The sequence below is a fragment of the Scomber japonicus genome, chromosome 24 (genome assembly GCF_027409825.1).
Source record: "Scomber japonicus isolate fScoJap1 chromosome 24, fScoJap1.pri, whole genome shotgun sequence".
Lineage (NCBI taxonomy): Eukaryota > Metazoa > Chordata > Actinopteri > Scombriformes > Scombridae > Scomber > Scomber japonicus.
In genome coordinates this window covers 117,635-129,814 of record NC_070601.1, presented here as the reverse complement: position 1 = coordinate 129,814, position 12,180 = coordinate 117,635, and the positions used below count along the sequence as shown (strand labels likewise).

The following is a 12,180-nucleotide window of genomic DNA, read 5'->3' as shown; positions in this document are numbered from 1 at the left end:
CTAGTAAATATATTCTGTCTCTGTCACTAGTAAATATATTCTGTCTCTAGTAAATATATTCTGTCTCTAGTAAATATATTCTGTCTCTGTCACTAGTAAATATATTCTGTCTCTGTCTCTAGTAAATATATTCTGTCTCTAGTAAATATATTCTGTCACTAGTAAATATATTCTGTCACTAGTAAATATATTCTGTCTCTAGTAAATATATTCTGTCACTAGTAAATATATTCTGTCACTAGTAAATATATTCTGTCTCTGTCACTAGTAAATATATTCTGTCACTAGTAAATATATTCTGTCACTAGTAAATATATTCTGTCACTAGTAAATATATTCTGTCACTAGTAAATATATTCTGTCTCTAGTAAATATATTCTGTCACTAGTAAATATATTCTGTCACTAGTAAATATATTCTGTCACTAGTAAATATATTCTGTCACTAGTAAATATATTCTGTCACTAGTAAATATATTCTGTCTCTAGTAAATATATTCTGTCTCTAGTAAATATATTCTGTCTCTAGTAAATATATTCTGTCACTAGTAAATATATTCTGTCTCTAGTAAATATATTCTGTCACTAGTAAATATATTCTGTCTCTAGTAAATATATTCTGTCACTAGTAAATATATTCTGTCTCTAGTAAATATATTCTGTCTCTGTCACTAGTAAATATATTCTGTCACTAGTAAATATATTCTGTCACTAGTAAATATATTCTGTCTCTAGTAAATATATTCTGTCTCTAGTAAATATATTCTGTCACTAGTAAATATATTCTGTCTCTAGTAAATATATTCTGTCACTAGTAAATATATTCTGTCACTAGTAAATATATTCTGTCTCTAGTAAATATATTCTGTCTCTGTCTCTAGTAAATATATTCTGTCTCTAGTAAATATATTCTGTCACTAGTAAATATATTCTGTCACTAGTAAATATATTCTGTCACTAGTAAATATATTCTGTCACTAGTAAATATATTCTGTCTCTAGTAAATATATTCTGTCTCTAGTAAATATATTCTGTCACTAGTAAATATATTCTGTCTCTAGTAAATATATTCTGTCACTAGTAAATATATTCTGTCTCTAGTAAATATATTCTGTCACTAGTAAATATATTCTGTCTCTAGTAAATATATTCTGTCACTAGTAAATATATTCTGTCTCTAGTAAATATATTCTGTCACTAGTAAATATATTCTGTCACTAGTAAATATATTCTGTCTCTAGTAAATATATTCTGTCACTAGTAAATATATTCTGTCTCTAGTAAATATATTCTGTCTCTAGTAAATATATTCTGTCTCTAGTAAATATATTCTGTCACTAGTAAATATATTCTGTCACTAGTAAATATATTCTGTCTCTAGTAAATATATTCTGTCTCTAGTAAATATATTCTGTCACTAGTAAATATATTCTGTCTCTAGTAAATATATTCTGTCTCTAGTAAATATATTCTGTCTCTAGTAAATATATTCTGTCACTAGTAAATATATTCTGTCTCTAGTAAATATATTCTGTCACTAGTAAATATATTCTGTCACTAGTAAATATATTCTGTCACTAGTAAATATATTCTGTCTCTAGTAAATATATTCTGTCACTAGTAAATATATTCTGTCTCTAGTAAATATATTCTGTCTCTGTCTCTAGTAAATATATTCTGTCTCTAGTAAATATATTCTGTCACTAGTAAATATATTCTGTCTCTAGTAAATATATTCTGTCTCTAGTAAATATATTCTGTCACTAGTAAATATATTCTGTCACTAGTAAATATATTCTGTCACTAGTAAATATATTCTGTCACTAGTAAATATATTCTGTCTCTAGTAAATATATTCTGTCACTAGTAAATATATTCTGTCACTAGTAAATATATTCTGTCTCTAGTAAATATATTCTGTCACTAGTAAATATATTCTGTCTCTAGTAAATATATTCTGTCTCTGTCACTAGTAAATATATTCTGTCTCTGTCACTAGTAAATATATTCTGTCTCTAGTAAATATATTCTGTCTCTGTCACTAGTAAATATATTCTGTCACTAGTAAATATATTCTGTCTCTAGTAAATATATTCTGTCTCTAGTAAATATATTCTGTCACTAGTAAATATATTCTGTCACTAGTAAATATATTCTGTCACTAGTAAATATATTCTGTCTCTAGTAAATATATTCTGTCTCTGTCACTAGTAAATATATTCTGTCACTAGTAAATATATTCTGTCTCTAGTAAATATATTCTGTCTCTAGTAAATATATTCTGTCTCTGTCACTAGTAAATATATTCTGTCACTAGTAAATATATTCTGTCACTAGTAAATATATTCTGTCTCTAGTAAATATATTCTGTCTCTAGTAAATATATTCTGTCTCTAGTAAATATATTCTGTCACTAGTAAATATATTCTGTCACTAGTAAATATATTCTGTCACTAGTAAATATATTCTGTCTCTAGTAAATATATTCTGTCACTAGTAAATATATTCTGTCTCTAGTAAATATATTCTGTCTCTAGTAAATATATTCTGTCTCTAGTAAATATATTCTGTCTCTAGTAAATATATTCTGTCACTAGTAAATATATTCTGTCTCTAGTAAATATATTCTGTCTCTAGTAAATATATTCTGTCTCTAGTAAATATATTCTGTCACTAGTAAATATATTCTGTCTCTAGTAAATATATTCTGTCTCTAGTAAATATATTCTGTCTCTAGTAAATATATTCTGTCACTAGTAAATATATTCTGTCTCTAGTAAATATATTCTGTCTCTAGTAAATATATTCTGTCTCTAGTAAATATATTCTGTCTCTAGTAAATATATTCTGTCTCTAGTAAATATATTCTGTCTCTAGTAAATATATTCTGTCTCTAGTAAATATATTCTGTCTCTAGTAAATATATTCTGTCACTAGTAAATATATTCTGTCACTAGTAAATATATTCTGTCTCTAGTAAATATATTCTGTCTCTAGTAAATATATTCTGTCTCTAGTAAATATATTCTGTCTCTAGTAAATATATTCTGTCACTAGTAAATATATTCTGTCTCTAGTAAATATATTCTGTCTCTAGTAAATATATTCTGTCTCTAGTAAATATATTCTGTCTCTAGTAAATATATTCTGTCTCTAGTAAATATATTCTGTCACTAGTAAATATATTCTGTCACTAGTAAATATATTCTGTCTCTGTCTCTAGTAAATATATTCTGTCTCTAGTAAATATATTCTGTCACTAGTAAATATATTCTGTCTCTAGTAAATATATTCTGTCACTAGTAAATATATTCTGTCTCTGTCACTAGTAAATATATTCTGTCACTAGTAAATATATTCTGTCTCTAGTAAATATATTCTGTCACTAGTAAATATATTCTGTCTCTAGTAAATATATTCTGTCTCTGTCACTAGTAAATATATTCTGTCTCTAGTAAATATATTCTGTCACTAGTAAATATATTCTGTCTCTGTCACTAGTAAATATATTCTGTCACTAGTAAATATATTCTGTCTCTAGTAAATATATTCTGTCACTAGTAAATATATTCTGTCACTAGTAAATATATTCTGTCTCTAGTAAATATATTCTGTCTCTAGTAAATATATTCTGTCACTAGTAAATATATTCTGTCTCTGTCACTAGTAAATATATTCTGTCTCTAGTAAATATATTCTGTCACTAGTAAATATATTCTGTCTCTAGTAAATATATTCTGTCACTAGTAAATATATTCTGTCACTAGTAAATATATTCTGTCACTAGTAAATATATTCTGTCTCTGTCACTAGTAAATATATTCTGTCTCTAGTAAATATATTCTGTCTCTAGTAAATATATTCTGTCACTAGTAAATATATTCTGTCTCTGTCACTAGTAAATATATTCTGTCTCTAGTAAATATATTCTGTCTCTAGTAAATATATTCTGTCACTAGTAAATATATTCTGTCACTAGTAAATATATTCTGTCTCTGTCTCTAGTAAATATATTCTGTCTCTGTCACTAGTAAATATATTCTGTCACTAGTAAATATATTCTGTCTCTGTCTCTAGTAAATATATTCTGTCACTAGTAAATATATTCTGTCTCTAGTAAATATATTCTGTCTCTAGTAAATATATTCTGTCACTAGTAAATATATTCTGTCTCTGTCACTAGTAAATATATTCTGTCACTAGTAAATATATTCTGTCACTAGTAAATATATTCTGTCACTAGTAAATATATTCTGTCTCTAGTAAATATATTCTGTCACTAGTAAATATATTCTGTCACTAGTAAATATATAATATATAAATATAAAGTATAAAGTATATAGTATAATATAATATAAACTCATATACAGTCACAGACACGTTTTGTGCTCTTCACGTTTTTATTGTTTCAGATTTTGTTGAAAGCAGCGACGTCCATCGACTGGACGAAGTCCTCGAACGCCGTAATCTGCTCCTCCAGGATGTCTGTCCCCACCTGAGACACACGAGACACAGAGAGGTGAGACAGGGACACACACACACACACACACACAGAGGGGTGAGACAGGGACACACACACACACACACACACACAGAGAGATGAGACACACACACACACACACAGTTAGAGAGATGAGACACACACACACACACAGTTAGAGAGATGAGACACACACACACACACACACACAGAGAGGTGAGACAGGGACACACACACACACACACACACACACACAGAGAGGTGAGACAGGGACACACACACACAGAGGTGAGACAGGGACACACACACACACAGAGAGGTGAGACAGGGACACACACACACACAGAGAGGTGAGACAGGGACACACAGAGAGGTGAGACAGGGACACACACACACAGAGAGGTGAGACAGGGACACACACACACAGAGAGGTGAGACAGGGACACACACACACAGAGAGGTGAGACAGGGACACACACACACACAGAGAGGTGAGACAGGGACACACACACACACAGAGAGGTGAGACAGGGACACACACAGAGAGGTGAGACAGGGACACACACACACAGAGAGGTGAGACAGGGACACACACACACACACACACACACACAGGTGAGACAGGGACACACACACAGAGAGGTGAGACAGGGACACACACACAGAGGTGCGACAGGGACACACACACACACACACACACACACACACACACACACACACACACAGGTATCCTCACCTTGTCGTCTTCCACCACGCAGCCAATCTGCAGTTTCTTGATGCCGTAACCGACGGGAACCAGTTTAGCTGCAACAGGAGAGACAAAGGTCACATGATGCCTGTCTGTCTGCCTGTCTGTCTCTCTGCCTGCCTCTCTCTCTGTGTGTCTGTCTGTGTCTCTCTCTCTGCCTGTCTCTCTCTCTCTATGTAGACGTGCAGTTTTCAGATCAATAAGTGTCATCACATATTCAGCCGAAAGATGGTGTAAGAGATCATCATCAAGTCTGCACGTCTCAATACTACAACTACTATTATAACTACTACTACTATATACACACACACACTACTACATACTGCTAGTACTACTACTGTATAAAGATGGTGTAAGAGATCATCATCAAGTCTGCACGTCTACTACTATTATATACTACTACTACTACTATATACACACACACACACACACTACTACATACTGCTAGTACTACTACTACTGCTACTGTATAAAGATGGTGTAAGAGATCATCATCAAGTCTGCATGTCTCAATACTACTACCGCTAGTACTACTACTGCTACATACTACAGTATATTGTAATAATACTGCAGTACTTTATAGTAATACTACAGTACTTCGTAGTAATACTGCAGTACTTTATAGTAATACTAGTTTTCTTACACTGTCCCCAGACCAGCCCGTCCATCTGAATACTGCGGACACACTCCTCCAGCTTGGACATGTCCGTCTCGTCGTCCCACGGCTTCACGTCCAATAGGATGGAGGATTTGGCGATGAGGGCGGGCTCTGAGGAGGAAGAAGGGTCAGTTACCATGGAAACCAGTAATGAGTACAGCAGCTGTGAGTGGAGGACTCGCTCAGATCATAAAAAGATGTCCATCAGACAGTCAGCCGAAAGATGGTGATTGGATCATCATACAGAGTCCCGCCCACTCTCATCACTACTGAGATCAGATACATCACCGATCACCCTCTGATCAGTCACACACTGATCAATCACTCGATCACTGATCAATCAATCACTGATATATCTGATCCCTGATCCCTAACCCTCTGATATCTGATATAACTGATCAATAACTCACTCTTGGACTTCTTGGCGGCGTACTGAGCCAGACGTTCCTCCTTCAGCCGGGTGGCCTCAGCGTCTTCCTGCCAATCACACATCAGACACATGACATCATTACTGTGACCTCACCACGGCGACATCATCAGTGACATCATCAGTGACCTCACCTCCTCGTCGGAGCCGAACAGGTCGATGTCATCGTCGTCGTCCTCCTTGGCGGGGGCGGAGCTCTGCGTGCTGTCGGCCAATCCGGCGGGGCCGTACTGACCCAGAGGTTTCTTCACACCTGGAAGACTGACGGACAGGAGGCGGGGTTACCTCTGATGTCACACACGCCTGTCCTCACTGATGACATCACTGTCCTCACCTGCTCTTCTGGCTCTGGTAGGACTTGATGTGGTTGAACCAGCGCAGCGCGTGGCACAGGTCAGCAGGGGGCGCTGCTGAGACGGCCTCGAACACCGCTACGTCAGCCTGGGACGCCACGAACCTGAGGACCAGAGCACAGGGTTAGGGTTAGCTACACCTGGAGGAGCAGGAGCTACACCTGCAGGAGGAGGCGCTACACCTGCAGGAGCTACACCTGCAGGAGCAGCAGCAGCTACACCTGCAGGAGGAGGAGCTACACCTGCAGGAGCTACACCTGCAGGAGCTCTAACCCTGTATAACAGTAGCTATACTAGTAGTTGTACTAGTTGTTGTACTGGTTGTAGTAGTTTAGGTGTTTAGCAGTAACTGTCTCTGCTGAGCTTTGATCAAGTTTAGTAACAAAGAGTAAAAACAGAAGCTTCATATTAATCAGAAGGATGTTACTAACTCATTATCTCTCTTTATATTCAACATTATGAACAGGAAGCTAGCTGCTAACGTGTTTAGCATGTTCATTCAGTCAGTGACACGTTGTCTCTCCTGTTAGCACCATGTGGCTCCATGCTAACGCTTAGCATGTAGCTACCTGACGTCACACTGATCTTTAAATACACATCAAACTAGACCTCCAGACTCTGTAACTCTCTCTGTGAGTCTCTGTGTAACTGTGACCCTGATAAACATTCACTGGTTATAGTTTATTCTCCTTCTTTACTCTCTTAGCAGCTAACTCCTAACAGCTAACTGCTAAAAGCTAACAGCTAAATGCTAACTGTTGGCTGAGTGCGGAGCCAAGATGGCGCCCAGTGTCTCCGGTGTCTCCGCTCCCCCCGGTTTCTCCCGGTTACCTCCGGTTACCCCCGGTTCCTCCCGGTTCCCCCCCCCCGTCTCACCCCTCTATGTAGCTGCGCTCCGCCAGGAAGCCGTTCAGCACCTTGAGGCCTGCAGCAGAGTTCAGGTCACCGAAGCCCATGATGAAGATGAAGATGGCGACGAGGAGCCGCAGGAGGAGGAAGAAGAAGGAGGAAGGAGGCGGGAGGAGCAGCCTTTATATTGGAGACAGACTCCTCCTCTCGGTAACCGCTCCGCCTCCTCCCGGTCGCCTGGAGGAAGGGGGGGGGGGGGGGGGGGTGAAGAAGGAGGGGTTGCCATGACAACTGTCCTCCAGGTCAGCTGGGGCCCAAATATTTAATTAGCTGCTTTATTTACTTATTTACAGCAACAGAACATTATGTTATATTATATTGTATTATATTATATTATATATAGTCTATATATAATAATAATATAATATAATATAATATAATATAAGAAGGTGTATAATATAAGATCACAGATGTAAATGTGATGTAAATCTTGTGGAGGAGTTTCAGCTGAGAGGGTTAGCAGGGTTAGCAGGGTTAGCAGAATGCAGTCAGACCTGTCTGTGAGTCACATGACCCCATGCTGCTCTCCTATTGGTCAACCACATGCCTGAACCTGCACACACCTGAGAGATGTTAGACAGGTGAGTTTCAGTCGGTCACAACGCTCGGGTTACATCAGGCTTCACAGAAGAAGAACTACTACTAGTACTACTAGTACTACATAAAGAAGTACTACTACTAGTAATACTACTACTACTACTACTACTAGTACTACTACTAGTAATACTACTACTACTACTACTAGTACTATATAAAGAAGTACTACTACTACTACTACTACCACTACAGAGTGATGGGTCATACTCACAGCTCCACCTGTCCTCAGGTAACTACCTCACCTGTCCTCATTGAAGCATTCTAGTAGGTTCATAAGGTTCTATGAGCTGGGAGCGCAGTGTTCTAGTAGGTTCATAAGGTTCTATGAGCTGGGAGCACAGTGTTCTAGTAGGTTCATAAGGTTCTATGAGCTGGGAGCACAGTGTTCTAGTAGGTTCATAAGGTTCTATGAGCTGGGAGCGCAGTGTTCTAGTAGGTTCATAAGGTTCTATGAGCTGGGAGCACAGTGTTCTAGTAGGTTCATAAGGTTCTATGAGCTGGGAGCGCAGTGTTCTAGTAGGTTCATAAGGTTCTATGAGCTGGGAGCGCAGTGTTCTAGTAGGTTCATAAGGTTCTATGAGCTGGGAGCGCAGTGTTCTAGTAGGTTCATAAGGTTCTATGAGCTGGGAGCAGTGTTCTAGTAGGTTCATAAGGTTCTATGAGCTGGGAGCGCAGTGTTCTAGTAGGTTCATAAGGTTCTATGAGCTGGGAGCGCAGTGTTCTAGTAGGTTCATAAGGTTCTATGAGCTGGGAGCGCAGTGTTCTAGTAGGTTCATAAGGTTCTATGAGCTGGGAGCACAGTGTTCTAGTAGGTTCATAAGGTTCTATGAGCTGGGAGCAGTGTTCTAGTAGGTTCATAAGGTTCTATGAGCTGGGAGCGCAGTGTTCTAGTAGGTTCATAAGGTTCTATGAGCTGGGAGCAGTGTTCTAGTAGGTTCATAAGGTTCTATGAGCTGGGAGGACAGTGTTCTAGTAGGTTCATAAGGTTCTATGAGCTGGGAGCGCAGTGTTCTAGTAGGTTCATAAGGTTCTAAGAGCTGGGAGCGCAGTGTTCTAGTAGGTACATAAGGTTCTATGAGCTGGGAGCGCAGTGTTCTAGTAGGTTCATAAGGTTCTATGAGCTGGGAGCGCAGTGTTCTAGTAGGTTCATAAGGTTCTATGAGCTGGGAGCACAGTGTTCTAGTAGGTTCATAAGGTTCTATGAGCTGGGAGCGCAGTGTTCTAGTAGGTTCATAAGGTTCTATGAGTTCTTTCAGATATGATGGAACCTGATCATTGAGAGCTTTGAAAGTGAGGAGAAGGATTTTAAATTCTATTGTAGATTTTACAGGAAGTGGATGCAGTGATATGATCGTTCTAGGGTTCTAGGGTTAGGGTTCTAGGTTTAGGGTTCTAGGGTTAGGGAGCAGCTGGAGGGTCTTTAGGGACTGGAAGTAACAAATGCACGAGATCATGCATGAGACAGGAAGTGACTGATGTTTGTAATATTACACCGATGGAAACAGGAAGTCCTTCCTTGAAATGTGTTTGTTGTTTCAAGGACTGAAGTGTTTTAGTGCTAACCCTAACCCTAGAACCCTAACCCTAGAACCCTAACCTGACCCACTTGTGTCCAGGTGATCCTGATGGGTTTGGACTCCGCTGGAAAGTCGACTCTGCTGTCCAAACTGCTGACAGGACAGGTGAGAGGGGTGAGACAGGAAGTGAGACAGGTGAGACAGGAAGTGACTGGATGTTAACTGAAGCAGTTTGTGAATGTGTGACCCTGCAGACCATGGAGACGTCTCCGACCGTCGGATTCAACGTGGGAACGTTGGTTCTGGACAAGAACACGTCTCTGACCGTCTGGGACGTCGGAGGACAGAAGAGCATGAGACCCAACTGGAGGTACCTGATGGTTCTCCGGGTTCTACCTGGACCACTGCCTGCTGTCTCTGATGGTTCTCCGGGTTCTACCAGGACCACTGTAAGGTTCTGGTTCCTGCTGTTTCTGATGGTTCTTCGGGTTCTACCTGGACCACTGTAAGGTTCTGGTTCCTGCTGTCTCTGACGGTTCTCCTTCTTCAGGTTCTACCTGGACCACTGTAAGGTTCTGGTTCCTGCTGTCTCTGATGGTTCTCCTTCTTCGGGTTCTACCTGGACCACTGTAAGGTCCTGGTTCCTGCTGTCTCTGATGGTTCTCCTTCTTCAGTTTCTACCTGGACCACTGTAAGGTTCTGGTTCCTGCTGCCTCTGATGGTTCTCCTTCTTCAGGTTCTACCTGGACCACTGCAAGGCGCTGGTGTTTGTGGTGGACAGTAGTGACCCAGTCCGGGTTCCAGAGGCCCAGAAGGTTCTGAAGAAGGTTCTAAGTGATGAGCGGCTGCGTGGGGTTCCTCTGATGGTTCTGGCCAATAAGAAGGATCTGCCCAACTCACTGACCATCCGAGAGGTACGACCCACAATGCACCGGGGCAGCCGCTAGATCAGGGTTCAGGCCCACAATGCACCGGGGCACCCGCTAGCTCAGGGTTCAGACCCACAATGCACCGGGGCAGCCGCTAGCTCAGGGTTCAGACCCACAATGCACCGGGGCAGCCGCTAGCTCAGGGTTCAGACCACAGACTGTATAAAAGAAACAGACGTAACATCCGTGACGTCACCCATTGGTTTGTGGACTGCTGCTCAGAAGCCAATAGTTTCTAATCTAGGCAGCGCCATCTTGAAAATTTCAGGTGCATGCTGGGAAAAAAAGAACACGGATTCTACTTATATGGGCATGAGGCGGGACCATGGGCGGGGCCATGGGCGGAGCGGGGAGGTTGCTATGGTTACGAGGGCTGGATCTGGAGGACATTGGTCAATCAACCTGTCAATCAGGACGTAGCCACGCCCTAATGCATACCCTGCTTTATCGTCACATATAAAATCAGGGAGGCCAAAATGTCCCAAATGAACATCATACTGCATTGAAGAAGGCTTTAAACTAGCGATTGAGACCATAAACACATTTTGAAAACGTTTACTGAGGTTAGAAATCAAGTGAGAAGTTGGTGAATTCTCCATTGACTTGTATAGAGACGGTCGCCCCCTGGTGGCCTTTTGATAGAATGCAGCTCTAAGTTACTTCTCCATTGACTTGTATAGAGACGGTCGCCCCCTGGTGGCCTTTTGATAGAATGCAGCTCTAAGTTACTTCCGCATTGGCTCCTTTTCAGAGGACAGGAACTCCCCGTCTGGTTCATACCCACAATGCACCGGGGCAGCCGTTAGCTCAGGGTTCAGGGACAGAACAACTTCTCTTCTCTGCAAACCTTAACTTGTTTCTGCACCGATCCCCCCTCACCCCCCCCCCCCCCTCTCACCCCCCCCCCCACATTCCCCCCTACCCCCCCCCCCCCCCCAGATCTCCAACCAGCTGGACCTCCCCAGCTACTCGGACCGGCTCTGGGAGATTCAGGCCTGCAGCGCTCTGAGAGGACTCGGCCTCCAGCAGGCCTTCATGTCTGTAGCTAAACTCATCAAGAAGAGCTGAGGAGGAGCAGGAGAGGAGGAGGAGGAGCAGGAGGAGGAGGAGGAGCAGGAGGAGAGGAGAGGAGAGGAGGAGGAGGAGGAGGAGGAGGAGAGGAGGAGGTGATGGGTTAGGGTTAGGAGGAGGAGAGGAGGAGGTGGAGCAGGAGGAGGAGGAGGAGGAGAGGAGAGGAGGAGGTGATGGGTTAGCGTTAGGAGGAGGAGAGGAGGAGGTGGTGGTTAGGGTTAGGAGGGGGAGGAGGAGGAGAGGAGGAGGTGATGGGTTAGGGTTAGGAGGAGGAGAGGAGGAGGTGGTGGTTAGGGTTAGGAGGAGGAGAGGAGGAGGAGGAGGAGGAGAGGAGGAGGTGATGGGTTAGGGTTAGGAGGAGGAGAGGAGGAGGTGGTGGTTAGGGTTAGGAGGAGGAGAGGAGGAGGAGGAGGAGGAGGAGGAGAGGAGGAGGTGATGGGTTAGGGTTAGGAGGAGGAGAGGAGGAGGTGGTGGTTAGGGTTAGGAGGAGGA

General features: G+C 41.3%; 2 protein-coding genes across 2 annotated transcripts; one reads left to right on the top strand and one right to left on the bottom strand.

Annotated features, from left to right (window-relative positions):
• Positions 1 to 4,380: 4,380 nt before the first annotated feature.
• eef1b2 (eukaryotic translation elongation factor 1 beta 2) lies at positions 4,381 to 7,685 on the bottom strand. The gene is made up of 7 exons (XM_053314527.1): positions 7,542 to 7,685; positions 6,647 to 6,769; positions 6,447 to 6,573; positions 6,296 to 6,362; positions 5,871 to 5,996; positions 5,216 to 5,283; positions 4,381 to 4,494 (listed from the first exon to the last, which is right to left on the bottom strand). Exons 1-7 carry the CDS (start codon positions 7,619 to 7,621, stop codon positions 4,408 to 4,410), a joined length of 678 nt encoding a protein of 225 aa, XP_053170502.1. The 5' UTR covers positions 7,622 to 7,685; the 3' UTR covers positions 4,381 to 4,407.
• A 682-nt stretch (positions 7,686 to 8,367) lies between these two features.
• On the top strand, positions 8,368 to 11,685 carry arl11 (ADP-ribosylation factor-like 11). The gene is made up of 5 exons (XM_053314786.1): positions 8,368 to 8,400; positions 9,788 to 9,853; positions 9,943 to 10,058; positions 10,425 to 10,602; positions 11,557 to 11,685. Exons 1-5 carry the CDS (start codon positions 8,368 to 8,370, stop codon positions 11,683 to 11,685), a joined length of 522 nt encoding a protein of 173 aa, XP_053170761.1.
• The last annotated feature ends 495 nt before the right edge of the window (positions 11,686 to 12,180 follow it).